Source organism: Equus przewalskii, chromosome 16 (genome assembly GCF_037783145.1).
Source record: "Equus przewalskii isolate Varuska chromosome 16, EquPr2, whole genome shotgun sequence".
In the NCBI taxonomy this organism is placed as follows: Eukaryota; Metazoa; Chordata; class Mammalia; order Perissodactyla; family Equidae; genus Equus; species Equus przewalskii.
In genome coordinates this window covers 63,691,034-63,706,988 of record NC_091846.1, presented here as the reverse complement: position 1 = coordinate 63,706,988, position 15,955 = coordinate 63,691,034, and the positions used below count along the sequence as shown (strand labels likewise).

The 15,955-nt window shown below is 38.0% G+C and overlaps 1 protein-coding gene across 2 annotated transcripts in view; it reads right to left on the bottom strand.

Annotated features, from left to right (window-relative positions):
• GPC6 (glypican 6) overlaps window positions 1-15,955 on the bottom strand; it is a 1,030,865-nt gene that overhangs the window by 752,314 nt on the left and 262,596 nt on the right. For both annotated transcript variants that reach the window (XM_070579058.1, XM_070579059.1), the window contains exon 2: window positions 4,983-5,141. In XM_070579058.1, coding sequence (XP_070435159.1) covers window positions 4,983-5,141 — 159 coding nt within the window. The remainder of the gene's footprint in view (window positions 1-4,982; window positions 5,142-15,955) is intronic.

Genomic DNA, 15,955 nt, shown 5'->3' with positions numbered 1-15,955 from the left:
TAGAAAGTTCTACGTCCATATGGAAAACTACTGAGGGTTTTTTCCTTTTCAAATAAGTGTATTCTCTGAGAAAATTAGTCTATATTTTAAAGATATCATTTCATTATTGTCATCTCTACAGTATATAGATGAGAAATGATATTTTAAAAGAAAATATAAGCAGATTTGCAGCATAAAAATACTATGCCACCATGTATAAATTATTTCCGCATTCAGTAAAATGAGAATTCTGAGGGTGTTACTATAGAATAAGTTCTTCAGAAGGATGGAAATTACTGCTCAGCTTTTTTTTTATTTTGCTTTTAAAAATGTACTTGCTGCCAAAACCTCTGGACAAATGTATATCATTAAAATACATAAATAAAAACCAGGAAGGAAAGTAAAATAATAAGACCAAGAAGAACACACTGAAAAAAAAAAGCTCATATTGAGTTTCAAATGTGAATAAATTTCAGCTCAAATAAATCTGAAGAAAAAAGAATAACCAAAATAAAATATCCCTTCAACTAAATTTCCCTGTCTCTAAATAATACATATTCCATACTTGCTCCCAGAGAATAGGATACTGGTGCCCACATCAAGACAGAAGCTACTAGGCTTTGTGAGGTAATAAGAATAAATAATATGGCTTCATTTATTTAAGATTTTTGCACAAAACACTCATTCTTGTTTAATTAGGGGGAACTTTGCTTTGAATACTGTTCCTCCCTTTTTCCAAAAATGTGGCTGGATTCTTTAGCCACCAATATCATTATTGCCTTGTTAAGGGAATATCAATAATTTTTAACCAGCGTCCACTCAAAACAAATAAAAGCTAGTTAGAATTTTAACCCAATATCAACTTTCTATCACATTACTATTTATAAGTCTGATGTCAGTCAAGAGTATTAGGTTACAATGTTGGTTTCATCATTCTTGGTGGAAACTTGGCAAGTCATTTACCCTCTCCAGGCTCCAGGTTCCTTGGGGGCTGAACTATATTTAGGTGGGTAATTTTCTTTTTTTAAGGATTAAAAAAAAATCTTCCACTTTTCTCTGTAAGATATTTCCATCTCCTCCCCACAATAACTGGGGCAGGGCAGGCAGTAGGAGATAGAGGAACACATGCTGCTGATCATGAAATCTCACCTCATTTGGGGACTGGAAAGCACTAGAAAGATCATGTGCCACTGGTGGCCAAGAGCAGGGATTCAGGAGTGCCCAGCCTGGGACGGAATCCTGACTGCCACGCAATCCCTGTGTGACTTTGCACGGCAGTTCTCCCCTTGTAAATACGTTAACATCTACAAAGGGCTAGGAACAGGGCCATGTGTTGTGTATTATTACTGTAACTACTATCCAAGTGTTTGTTGTTCTCCATTTCCTAGGATCCTAACAAATTAGCCTCTTAGAAGCACAACAGCAGTTGGGATTTTGACACAAAAGAAATTTGACAGGTCAGATAGTCACTAAATACAAAAATGCTAGGAAAATGAGTGCAGGCACAGGGATGACCCTCTCCTCTTTCTGTATTTTTATATGATTTTCTTTATTTGTTTGTGTGCTTCTGGCTGTCTGGGGTGTTTGGCAGAGGTGCAGATGGTAAGAGGTAAGGGAGTAATATGATCATTCTGCCAACTGTATCTGGTTGGGTCTTCATCCATAATTTTAACCCCTGGGGTGGGACAGAAAAGCTGGGCTCAGCCAGAGACAAAATGGAGAGCATCCCTGGATAGGCATGAGGGGACCTCTGCAGTGGCCGGGCCCTGGCCAAAAGGGTGAGGGGCTTGCAGGGATGTGTAATGCCAGCCAGAGGTGGAAATTTGACCAGAAAAAGGAGAAAAAACAGACAAAAACCTATGAGACACCTGGAGAAACACTAGTGCCAAGAATGCAAACATTCATTTTATACACATTCATCATAACATTTCAATTCTATGTTTAAAAAGGAAAAAAAAAGCTACTCAGGTATAACAAAATTCTCTGCCAAAGAATGAAAATTTCTGCAATTGATTTTACATAATTTTTCAATTCATTGCCTCTCAGCTACAAATTTTTCAATAAACTGCCTCTTAGCTACACATTTGTAGGCTACTGGGGGTATAGAGCAAAGCTTGGCCATTTAGGAAAGTTGAGAAGAATTCATACTAATTCAGGTTTAGCTTCCAATCACCCAGTGAATATTTACAATTTTATACAGTATTATCTTCTAACTATTACCAAAGATATTAATACAAACTAGAAAAGACTGTGGCAATAAATAGAATGTTATGTTAAAGGTTTTGGAATTTCAAATTTTAGAAGTCACCTTTGCCACAAAATGAAAACCTACATGGAATGAAAATATCTCTAGTATAACAAGGGATGCAACACCCACAGAATAATTCCTAATGGTGATTGAATTTAGCCTCTCTGAACATAGTTTGAACTGAATCACATATATCAGGTGGAATTTAAATTGTTGCTGTACTTAATGAAAACAGGAAGTAGTCACGTTATTATATAATATAGTTGTCATTCATAAAAAAAGAATATATAGCCAACAAAGAAGTGCAAATTCCAGATGACAGTCAAAATCTCTGAAAAAGTGACACCAGAGGCAGAAATGCAAAATGGACACTGTGCATCAAGAGACCCCAGCAATAACGCAAAATGACTCACAGAATAGGAAGCGCCTAAAAATAAACTGAAAGCCCTTCAGAGCACCATTGGTTTTATCTGGGAAAATAAAACTCAGAGACTAACATTACACAACTGATTCTAGATAGTTCTCCTGTGCTCACACCAACTGATACTCATCAATAAATGCCACGAGGAAGTGTTTAAAAAAAAGCCAAGGGAAAAATGGAAAGCTGCCCACATGAATGCACCAGTGTTCCTGAAAGGTGACTTAGCAGGATCACCTTCTGGGGACAGGAAGATAAGTCATACAATTGCATGACTGACCTTCATGAAATTGCCTAAAGAAAGGGCAGAGATTTTAATGGTGAATTTTTAATTTTATATATTTTTATGATTATTTTCTTTAATACTGTGCTTTTTAGATGCTGACCTTACTAGGATCACATTTAGATTTTTTAAAAAGTCTAGCTGAAAGTTTCCTTGAAAAAAGTCTTAATTTCGCTCCCATCCCAATCTAATGCAGCTGCAATGAAATGCACTGTTACTAAAGAATTCATCATCCCCACGTCAGATCTAATCTTAGCAGAAATCAATGTCCTGTCAAACCAATTGACATAATAGCTTTAAGTACATCAGGATGATTTAAAATACACCTGTAAAAGTGGGGAGCAGGGGAGAGGGAAAGGAAGAGAGGAATAGACAGAGGGAGTAGTTTCTTTAGTAAGACAAATGAGACCTGGGATTGAAAATTGTTAATCCAAAGATATTAAAAGTCATTGATATGAGAATTAAAGAAGTATCTGACTGAGTCTTGTTGAACAACTTTACTCATTTAAAAAAAATCGACTCCCCACAAAGCTACCTTATATCTAATATTTTTATTAAAAGGAATATATGTTACCTACTGTGAATACTGCCCTGGAATTATTTCAACCTAATGTTGGAGTACAGCTTTATAAAGGCACTAGAGTTGTTTTCCAAAGACACAGGTAGAAGTTAGCAGCAACAGATCACTCTCATGTGCTTTCTGTAACAAAGGTTGTGGTGTCTCAATTCGCCTCATTTTGAAGTGATATATTATGTTCCTCAAGCACAGAACCCCTTCAGGAACTCCTGCATGGTACTGGATTTGTAATCTGTCAATCAAGGGCAAGTTCCAAGTACTCTCTAGTTGCATTCAAGGGAATAACATTCACAGCATCACTTCTAAATAAGGAATTATTTTCACATACATCACATATAAAGTTATACACAGGGTGGGAGACAGAAGAATGTGAAGATGTTGAAACACACTTGCGGAAAAGATGAAGTCCCATTGACTTACACGGAAAATGTCACATCATCTTGAGCATTGAAAACACCACTGGGCGGACCTGCCGTTTAGAACTTAGAGGACTGATTTAGAAGAAGTTGGTGTTGCTATAATAATTTAAAGCAGCGATGAAGCAGAACATTTACCTACTACAGGGAAAAGAAAAAAGAAGGAAAACTTTGGCAAGCCTTTTCTAAACTGGCTCTGTGTGCTTTGGCTGGAAAGGGCAAAGAAAATGAATGGCAGTTCTCTTGCCCGAGGGCAACTTAATATGACCAAACGAAGACTCTCTGCAATTTGCAAGTCTGGTTTACAATGAGTCATAGTAAGGGGCATCCATTTCTTAGAGCACTAAAGACTACACACCATCTAAGAATATTAACTTTATCCTTAGCATTATCAATTCAGTTGATAAAAATCAGGTTGCTTTTGAGTATTTTTCTTAGGTTCTGATGAGAAAATTCAATGCTGTCATCTTAGTAATAATTACTTTCATTCCTTGTGCTTTCTAATAAAACAGGTTTATTTAACAAATAGAATATAGAAATGAAGTCAACTGCTTATATCAGGAAATCAATAGAAGGTTTAAATGTTATGCAGCATGCCCTGTAACTACATTAATGGAGGGGCAAACGCTAAAATAAAGGAGTCCCTATCATTGGCACTGAAAACAAGCCTGTCTTCCTAAAATTGTTGTTATCTTTCAAATAATTTTAAATGATTTAATTATTTTAAAGAAAATCCCCAGATGAAAACTGAAGACAAGCTACGGTGTGACAAAACCTGAATTAAAATCACTCTAATAATGAAAAATTGAGCTAAACCTTTCAGAATAAATCTCACAGGCAAACCACAAATGCAAAACAGCTCTTTGTTAACTCAGGTTTTTCCAAGATACTACTATAAAAATTGTCAAGAATAATCATGCTTTTTCTAAAAAAAATTTATAAATGTTTAAGAGGGAAAGAAAAGCTCCTGCTTTAAAAAAAAAAAAGTTTTACACATAAGACCAAGATTCTCATAGAAATGCGCACCTAGAGCAAAGTGAAGTGGAAAGTGTTTCACCTACCGTCAAATTTCTTGTGCCTGGACACGAAAGTGGTGCGCACAAAATGACTTGTCTCCTCCACAAGGTTTTCAAACTCGAGTTTGCTTTGCTGGCTCAACTTGTCTTCCATTTCTGTGGTGCAGCACGTATATTCTTGAGGACAGATTCTCAAGTGTTCCCCTGCAAGGAGAAGGTAAATGTCAGCATGGAATGGTAAGGACTTCAGGGAATCTGTTTCTCTAAAATCTCCCTCAAATGCTGGGCTCCTTGTTCCACCAACCCCTCCAGCCATCCCCATGAACTTTTATCTCATCCTTGGTGTACTTAACATTTCAATCATTGTGGACTTACGTTGAATCGGATGCTATGGTCTGAATTTCTGTGTACCACCCCCCCAAATTCATACGTCAAAATCCTAACCCTTAACATGACGGTATTAGGAGGTGAGGCCTTTGGAGGTGATTAGGTCATGAATAGGCTTAGTGCCCTTTTAAAAGAGACCCCAGAGAGCTGGTCCATCCCTTCTGCCTTGTGAAGACACAGCAAAAAGTTGGGGTCTGTGGACCAGGGAGCGGGCTCTCACCAGACACTGAATCTGCCAGTGCCACGATCTTGGACACAGCCTCCAGAACCCTGAGAAATAAATGTTTGTATTTATAAGCCACCAGTTTCTGGTATTTCTATTATAGCAGCCCAAACGGACTAAGACACCTGATATTTAGTTCCTGTGCCTGTCATTTGAGTGAAGGTATATTAAAGACTTCAGAAGACCACGACGATGTTCCTGCTTTTATTTGAAATGTACCAAGTAACACTAGATGACAAGAGATGCTCTACAGTTATAAGTGTGCTTGTCTTTGGAAACCTCAAGTAAGGCAAAAGACATTCAGTCCCATCACCACAGTCTGTTAGACAGCAAGGGCAAGAAAAGATGGGAATAGTTCCTTGTGTTCTCTTTCTGCCTGTCCTTCTGTCAGAATGCATCAGTTTTTCTCTAGGTGAAAGTGAGCATGCTTTCAGTGGCATGTCTCATGTGCCACATGTTCCCTCAGTTGACACATCTTGTCAGAGAGAAAACGTTCTCCTGCAAAGAGGAAGGCACTGATGGGTTATTTAATGCTTGAGCTATATGGAAATGTAAAGTAAAAAGTAATGAAAGTCTTGTATTTAATTCAACAGATTTATCTCTGGATATACCAGGCCACTTCTTTTTAACAATATTGCTTTCTTCAGTGCTATTTGCAAGTGGGAACCAAATCTTCGCTTCATCAAATTAAAATGGTCTGTTATTGCATAAAATGTGACTTTCCAATTGACGCAGCTCCGTTAGCATCAAAAATGTTTAGCAGAGCCTGTGGAGGGAAGAAAGAAAATCTACCCAATATCTTGCTAAATAAAAGCAATAAATTGTCTCTGTGATGAAAATCACTGTAGGCCATTGAAAACCAAATGACCAGAGCACGTGATGTAATGATTAAAATTCATGTATAATGTTTAACTGCACTTATACAAAATTATGTCCTGTAACCCTGTGGGCAGTATAGGGTATCTCATGGATCCTCATGTAGTTTGATGCTTCAGTGCCTACTTAAAACAACCTCAGGACAAAAACATGATCACAAGTGTGTATTAAAGTTAGATCTTATGTAACTTCTAGAAGGGAGGGAGACCATGAAATAGCATATGTATTTTTTTTCAAAAGAAAGGAAAGGAAAATGCATCATATTCGAGAATGATAAATATCAAATTCAAGATAACAGTTCTGTCCCAGGAGGAATTAGAATTTGAGAGAAATGCTCAAATACTTTTATCTATAATCTTTTATTTCTAAGTTCTTTGATGGATACGTGGTGCTTATTATTACCTTTACTTGTTCTGTACATTTAAAATATTTTGTAATTAAAACTTGGAAATATGTCACTAAAAATAGTAGTCACTGTAGTTGTGCCAGAGAGGAAAGCAGGGGGTGGATATTAAGAAAGAGAAACAAGATGCCCTTGACATTCAGTAGCCAGTCCGGCACTCACAGCTGGGTCATGATAGTCTATCACACCTAAACCATCTCACGGAATACCAACCTCAGACAAGATTATTCTGAGACCACAGTAAAAGGAGACACAGCAAGGCCACTTCAAAATTTTGTCTAAGCACAGACAAAAGCATGGTCACTATACCAGACAAAGAGTACGGAACACCTCTCTTGGGCAAAATGAGTGTCTGCACTTCTTTCCCATTTATAGATTGATCTTCATACAAGTCTCCCTCCTTGTTGATAAGATTTGTTGAGATGCCTTATTGTAGAATTCCATCTGCTTTCTGACAGCACCCAGTGTGGGATGAAGCCCTGCTTCTTTGAAGCTTTCTCCAAATCACCCAAGCAAAATCAAAATCCTTTAATAGATTCTTTCGAAATCCCTCTTACTCAGAAGCCCCATGGTTCTCCGTGGTGTATTCTTACTTGCTGTCATGAGTGATAACTCAGCTTTTTCAACTACAGGTGTGTTTCTGGTCAGTTCTGATTTGAAGGTATTGACAACACCAAAATACGAATTTTGGAATTTTTTTCCCAAGTGACTCTGATACTCATGTCCCATTGAGAAGCATAGTTCTGGAGTTTAAGACACTGAGAAGGAATAAGAAAGGCTTTATCAAATGCAAATGGTCCACCAATCACTAATTTTCTTTTTATAAGATATCAAGTCTAACTGATAAAGACAAAACTCTGTATCCAGATTGAATGGATATTTAGTATTAAGCTTGCAGAACGTTCCTTTCTCTGACCTGTTATAAACCACTTTTTTTAAATCCCCCTACTCCATTTCTTACTGTATTATGCACAAATGAAATGTCCCTTTCTCAAGATTTAGTATATCAGGGCTGCATTCTACTTCCGAATCATTACAATTGAGTTTACAACAAAATGCACAGGACTTGTGGTGAAAAACTGACCAAAAAAAAAAAACAAATAACATTTTATGACCTGAGGGAAATAGCCGTATTTGGGATATTTGCAGAAGAAACCTCATGGCTCTACATTCATGAAATTAGATTGGAGGTGTTATAATCTCTAATCACTCCAAGAAAATCAATATTTTATGTCAAGTGCTAAAAACAGAAAGATACTTTCTATGGGACAACTTTAAACCAAAATATTTCATGTGCGTGTGTGGGTGTGTAGGGTAACGGAGGTACACGTAAGAGACTGCCTTGCTAAGTCAGCGCAGTATTAGACTTTTTATAGAACCGGAAATGTCCTCAAGAAGTCAACCCATTTCTCCTTCCATACATACGTCCCTAGTAGAGAGAAAGCTAGAGAGATGGCGAGACAGAGATAGATAAGCTTTGAGAGAGAAAGTGAAGGGAGGAAAATCCTCAGAATGTTGAAGAATTCTGCTGTAGGAAGAGTAAATGTTTTATGCAAAGTGCTTGTTAGAGTGGCTAGGGAGAGACCATGATGATGTTCCCAAGCATACAAGATCAGGCCACATAAAACATGTGGTCAAATTTAGGCTGAGTCTTGTTGTCTTTCTGAAATTACTAAATAAGAAGGTTGTGGGAGAATTGAACTACTGAAGTACAGTTCTTCTCTCGCCCTCATCTGAGGCCACTGATATTTGCCAAAACAACCTGAGGACTTTAAATGGCAAAAGAGACTTAGGACAATTGAACAATTTATTCTAAGTGAGTTTATTTATTTTGTTTTTTGGCTCTAGAACAGGGGTTTAAAAACCATGGCCTCTGGGCCAAATCTGTCCTACCACCTGTTTCTGTAGAACCTGTGAGCAAATATTTGGAAAAAAATCAAAAGAATGATATTTTGTGCTATGTGAATGTTTTATGCAATTCCAATTTAATTTTCCATAAATAAAGTTTTATCAGGAAACAGTTCCACCCATTCATTTCTGTATTGTTTACAGCAGAGTAGCTATGACAGAGACCATAGGACCTGCAACATCTGAAATATTTACATTCTGAAATCATACATGACAGCTACTCTGCTACATAAAGAATTAGCTCTAACCTTTCCTATTCCAATTTCTCCAAATAGCAAGAATATGACTTTTCTCAGCTTAAATACTTCCTGACACTTCGGAGTATTTGATATAATAACGGGATCCTTCCAAAGTTGTAACTTAAGGAGGAGAAGAAGGTGCTGTCTTCTAAGGGTTTCCCACTCACACTCGTTTCTCAAATTCTCTTAAATTCTTTCTAGGTTAACTATTATATAATTTGATACAACATTTAGCTCAATCGGAGTGCCACTAGACATGTCCAAGATCACTAGTAATAAAGATACTAAATAGCTTGTTCCAGAAGATCAGGATGAGACACCACAAATGCAGACAATGTGGGGTTGAAACTGTGGTGACTGTACCTTTACTCATCAAACATTTATTGAAAACTTCTATGTGCAGGTCATGATGGCAGGTTCGCATCCAGTAAGATTAGACAGGGACAGGCATGCAGTTTACACAAGTCATGATGGTAGGTTCGCATCCAGTAAGATTAGACAGGGACAGGCATGCAGTTTACACAAGTCATGATGGTAGGTTCACATCCAGTAAGATTAGACAGGGACAGGCATGCAGTTTACACAAGTGCATGTTTTCTTTGGAAGTTCACGCCAGTGAATTCCTGGGTTCCTGTATTTTTACAGAAACCTTCACTACCTCTAAAATAAACAAACAGAATTATAGTTTGGAAGAAAGGAGTTCTGCTTGGAAGTTAAAGAAGAGCAAATGCATGGGGACATACAATCAGACCCTGAGTTGCCATCTGTTTTCCAAGAGAGAAGAAATGGGGCTGTTCCTCCCTCTACATGCCCCTTTCAATTATATGTCACTCTTTACAACTTCTTTCCCCAAATGCCTGCCAAGGTGTTCTTTTTCACTCCAAGATGCTAAGGTGACAGCAGAAATATGATTCTGCGAGACAGCACTCCTTCCAGAGATGGCCTTGGGTCTGAAGGCCACCAGGAAAGACTTGGTGGGTGGCACAGTGGGAAAGAGCAAGAGACAGGAGGCCCTCGGTAACGAGAGAAGGCAGTCTCTGTGAGTCTGCTACTGCTGGCTCTCTGCCCTTGGAGGTGACACATGGGGACCTCAGAATGCACATTCCAAATAAACAAACAACAAAAATGAAATGCCCCATCATCAGCCATGCTGTGGAGGCAGCCAACATACAAAATAGAGGAAGACTGGCACAGATATTAGCTCAGGACAACTAGTCCTCACCAAAAAAAAGAAGAAGAAGAAGAAGTGTCCAAATGAGTCTGATGTGATTCAGCATAGGCAGCCTCAAAATATGCCATTTTGGCATATTGATTATTTTGAATTAAAGTTCCTTAAGAAACACCTGTGTAAGAGGAAACTCTGACCCTCCTTTGTCCCCCTGAAAATAGTAAATAAATCTCCCATATGAAACATACTCTCCCTGTACCAGGAGGTAAAGAGATGTCTTTGAATCACCAGAGACAGGGAATTCAGGGCCAAGAAGGCTGCATAAACAAACCTTGTTATTTCTTTTTTAATTCACTACTACAACTTAAAATGTCTTTGTCTCGTCAATTCTTCATCAATTTATTGTTTCTTTGTCTAAAAGGTATAAGAGCTGCCTGCTTGGGTCACTACTTTGAGTCTCAAATTTCTGTGAGCTCCCATATGTATGAAATTAAATTTATTTTTTTTCTCCTGTTAATCTGTCTTATGTCAATTTAATTATTAGACCAGCCAAAAGAACCAAGAGGGGTAGGGGGAAATTTTCCCCTTCCTGACAAGTTACATTTCACAGACTATAGCCAGCCGAACTTTTACAGAGCTTTGGAGTGTGGAGAGAAATTACTACCCTTTACTTCCTAGAAGTTAGGTAGGAAATTAAGAACTAAAAAGTGCAAAGAGGATGGCAAGCTCTCACAAAATGGAGCACTTCAATTTCTGTACCGCCAAATTCTATTCGATTAGAGTGCAATATTTGTTTTACACTTGGCCCTCTTCAGAGTGTATAGCCCACACCACAGTTCTTTCATCCCTGAAGTATTAAAATCCCACAGTCAATTAGCTGTGTCTGGTACCAAGCTGGAATCTCCTCATCATTTGATACGTTGCCTCAAATAACCATTCAGTTTGTTAATCTGGTGCCTAGGAGGTTGACTGGCGCAAGTAATCTAAGGAAACAAGTTTAGAGAAGTCATATGCTAGAATAAGTGAACTTTTAGCTAGAGTTTCTGATAGCTAAGATCATTTAAGTTGGACTTAGCAGTCCTGGACTGCTTTTAGTCACATAAAGTTCCTATACAAGCTAATCACAGAGGTAGAACGTAGGAAAGTAGCATTTTTTAAATGTATGTTCCAGTTCATTTCTTTAAGTTCAAATTCCCAAAACCTCCCAATAAGCACTTCTTCAGCATTTTTCAGTATGAAGTGTTACTATAAATGATCATTTCCTATCTTTAAGGGCTGATCTTCCTTAGTGAAGTTGTTCACTACCATAATCAGAAATGTTGAAACTTTCACCCAAGTTTTAAGAAATTCAATTAGAGTTCTACTTCAGTGGAACTTATCATTCAAATAACCTGTATTAGTGTCACCCTTTCATGTTGTCAATTTCCTGATAAAGAGTTTAAATATTAATTCTTGGTTATAAAATTTTCTCTCTGCATTTTTCAAAAATAATTCCTTTGAATGGAACCCATAAGCTAATTGTTTAAATCTCTTCCAACAATTGCACAGAGAGGACTGGAAACATGCTACTCTAGAAAGTACAGGGCCCACCTCCATAGTTCTTCTGCCAGTGTTTCTGGTCTTGACCATTTCCTTGCCTTTCTTATTTCAGAGAAGCTGATGGTTTGGGGACCGGGAACAGGCATAGAAGGTGGCGTGGTCAGAATTAACCAGGGCTGAGGGGTATGGGGGATAAAGAGCGGGCAGGGCTTGAAGGCAAGATGGTCTTCCAGAGCATGCAGCAGCTAGAGTAAGGAAAGTGATCTTTCTTTTATTCTCACTTCTTACCCTGGCTCGAATATATTATAAAATTCTTAACTTGTAAATACTTTGATCCTTTTTAAAAAGAGGGAGTTTTTTCTTGTCTTCAAATTAATATAACTTGTTTAATTCATACATGGAAAACCTCAAGACATTTAATAAAAACACTGCCCTAACAAAAATGATTATCAGTAATTTGTATGTGTAGATACACACATACAAGAATACATAGCATATTCTTTTCCAGTATCTAAAAAGAAAAAGTAATGAACAGAGGGATTTCAGAAAATAATTTGAAATGCTCCAAATTTCCTTCTTCTATATGGGAAACAGCCCATCAAAATTGTGGTTAATCATCACAGGGACAATAGCAAATCATAACACCAAGATGATTCCATGATCCAAAATATGCCACAAACTAGCCACTGGACTTATTAGAATGTTTTTGCAAAAAATGAATGCAAAACCAATGTAAAATATAGTCTCAAAGCTAATTGATGATTCATAGTAATGGAGCTGATTATTCTAAATCCATAGGAGGGACGGTGCTTAATAATAATTTTTGTGCCTCGATCACGACAAAAGGGAAGAGATGAATTATTGTGCTGTTCCTTGAGTTTTCCCAGCCTCTTCCCATCATAACTCTGCATCTTGCTGGTTAAAGTATTAATAGAATCTGAAAACACTAGATTTGAGAAGTGAGAAGTGATCAAAAGACTGTCTGGTGCCATGTGCCCCACCCTAGAGATGTATTGAAATTGGATTAGGGGAAGATGGACAGGGGGGAATGAACAGGCATGCTTTGCCAAGAGATTACCTACAGCTATTCTGATAAACTCACCAATCTCACAATGGTTCCTTTCCTTTCCTACTCCTTTGAGTTGTAGATTCGATATAAAGTTCTCATATAGGAAGTAGTCAAATGATAAAATCTCACTAATATCCAAAAAGTTAACGTTTTGGTCTCAAGATAGTTCCCCGAGAATCGAGACTGGTAAAGAAACCTTGATCTCATTATTTCTGTATTTCAAAATCCAACTGAAAGCTATACAGGTTCGGAAAACTTCAGTTATAATCTATAGGTGTCAGAGAACAAGACAAGCAAAATGCCAAGGCAAGGTATGAGAATTCCCACTCCCTCATCTCCATTCTCATTGTAATGTACACTTTCTGTTTGCTCAAACACTTTGGTTAGTTCCTACATGTCAGGCACTGTGAAGCAGGTATTTTTATCATCTTCATTTCACAAATTAAGAAATTGAATCTCAGAAAGATTAAGTAGCTTAATCTTTAAACTAGGAAAGTTCTCCAAAGCTCCTAAAGCTTGTAACTGCTCTAAATGTGACAAGACTCGCTGAAGCAGAACAGCAAACTTAAGGGGGTGTCGTGGGAGACTTTGACTCTTCGAGGGAAAATTGACATCTGTAGGAAACTGCACAAACTAATTGTTGCAGGTAGTTCAAGTTTCAACATCAGACTGCACTACATTCCTGCAGTGACATCACATCTTTGCGAAGCTGAGTTTTTCCTTAATTTCCATTTCACTAGTATCACGTGAAAATCAATAAGGAAATAAACGTGGCAGTATCCAATTTGATTCTAGGGTTTGAGAAGTTGCACACTGTCCATTAGTAAAACATGGTGACTATTAAAAACTAATTTTTTTCTGACAATCTATATGTATTATGTTTTCAAATGGATGCTAAGTTCTTTAGGATATAAATACTTAATTGTCTGGATTTAACAAGAAATGAAATGGTTAGTATTTCTTCTGGCCTCAGAGCATCATGGATACTGTGATAGTTTTGGGCCAATGTGGCTAGGCTATGGGACCCAGTAATTTCATCCAACACTAACCTAGGTGTTGCTGTCAAGGTATTTTGTAGATGTGGTTAAGATGTGTGACTTTAAATAAAGGAGATTACCCTTGATAATTTGTGTGGACACTATCCAATCAGTGGACAGCCCTTAAGAACAAAAAGTGAGGTTTCCTTGAGAAAAAGAAATTGTTTCAAGACTGCAGCACCAACTCAGTTTTCAGCCTGCCCTATACATTTGGGAATTGCCAGCCCCCACAATCACATCACCCAAACCAATTCTTTAAACTAAACCTCTCTCTGTATTTATATGTATACACACACACACACACATATGTAGGTTATATATCATGTGTGGGTGTATATACCTGTCCTACTGGTTCTGTTTCTCTGAAGAACTCTGACTGATACAGACACTAAGGGCTCCATGAAAGAGGATGTTTGGGAACCTCTGCACTAGCTCCACTATCTCCCAGTAGATCTACAATGGAACTTATCACAATTGCCTATGATTATCTGTTTGACCTGAAGTTTAGAACCATTGCTTGTCCTTTTTCTCCCCCTTTCAGTGCCTAGCAATCACAGTAACCAAGATATTATAGCTGGAGCCAGTGTTGCATTGGTGAATGTTTAACAACCAGCTCTCAGGCTTTGAAGGGGAGCCCTGATTTATAGTGTTTGCCAACGTCCATGGTATAAATACTCCCACCACGGCTGATTTCTAGTTACCAGAATGATGGCATGAATTTTGAGCTGGGAAAAGACGTGCAGCAGCACACCACTACGTATTATTTCCTCCATACACGTACAAAGACCTCAAGAGTACAACTAATAACAAAATAGTTAGAAGTGATGAGTTTTGATTATTTATTACTTTTCTTTTTAACATAATTTATTTAATTGTAAATTTATCCAATTTAATTTCTAATAATGGCTGGGCTTAAAAACAGGTTCACAAAATTCCATAAAATTGAACAATCAGCTCTCACAAGTTGGAAGGTGCCAGTTCCAGCGTACCACCACATGAAGCTAAAAGCACTGTATACTGTTGACTGGCTTTTTCTTTCGATTGGCTGAGTCCCCAAATTCAATTAAAAAGCCCCTAGACCAGCTGAATCTGCCATTTCCATAACCAATATTGAGATCTAGGGGTCATATACCTACTTGTCTCAAAGGAAAATTGGTTCTTCAGTCATTCCTGACTGCTAAAGTACACTAAAGAATGCCCCAGACAGAGATGAGGAGGTGTAGAATAGTTTTTCTAGGAATGGCGGAGAGTGGGGACCATGGCTAAACTGTGTACTTAAAGAAAAAGTCACCCTTAGTCATGAGCAGGGTTATCATCGCAGCAAGGTGAACCAAGGTGATTGACCCAGGTTTTGCAATTTTCGGTCCCAGGCTGTAGCTGCTGTTCTACGGCACAAGGACAGAGTTGAGAAGGAAGCTGTTACTCTACACTACTGTTTTGAAAGACCTATGATTCATTGTACCATAGCCATCTGCTCACAGCCCTGCTATTATACCCAAACCAGCCATTATGACCCCTGTCTTCTTTACCTTTGTAGTGCTCACTGCCTTAGCAGAGATCTTGGCACATGGGCGCCTCTGTAATAAATGTTGAATTGAAGGCATCTGACTCTTTGCTTGCTCTCTTATTCAACTGCCATTCAATAGCACACAAGCAACAGACCAGATATCATGCTTGGTGCTAAGGGATAAGAAGAGACTCTGTGCTTAAGAAGCTTGGAGTCCAGCATGGAAAGACACATCTATGTGTTTAGGTCCACCTTATAGATAAGCACAGGACCTATTAAAGCACATGGTTCTCCCCATCCACCCACCTCCCAGGTGCTGATGACTCTTGTAGGGACAGTGTTGATGATAGGCTCTCTTTGATTGTTAACTTTGCCTACTTGATTTCTAGGCAAGTAGCAGTAGTATTGTCTATCTCTTTAAGTTTCAATGACTGGCAAGAACATCCACATAGTGGTTTAACCTGTTTCTTTCACTTTGCCCTGGCTCAACTACCTTCATACAGCAGAATCTGAAATCATTTAGTAGGTGTCCACAAGCATTCATATTCAAAATAGAATAGAGTATTTCAGAGCTCATCATGTGAACTTAGGATAAGTGTTTCTTGTGAAAGTTTTGCTACCATTGTATGTATTATGTATGCATTGGGTTATAATGAACAATG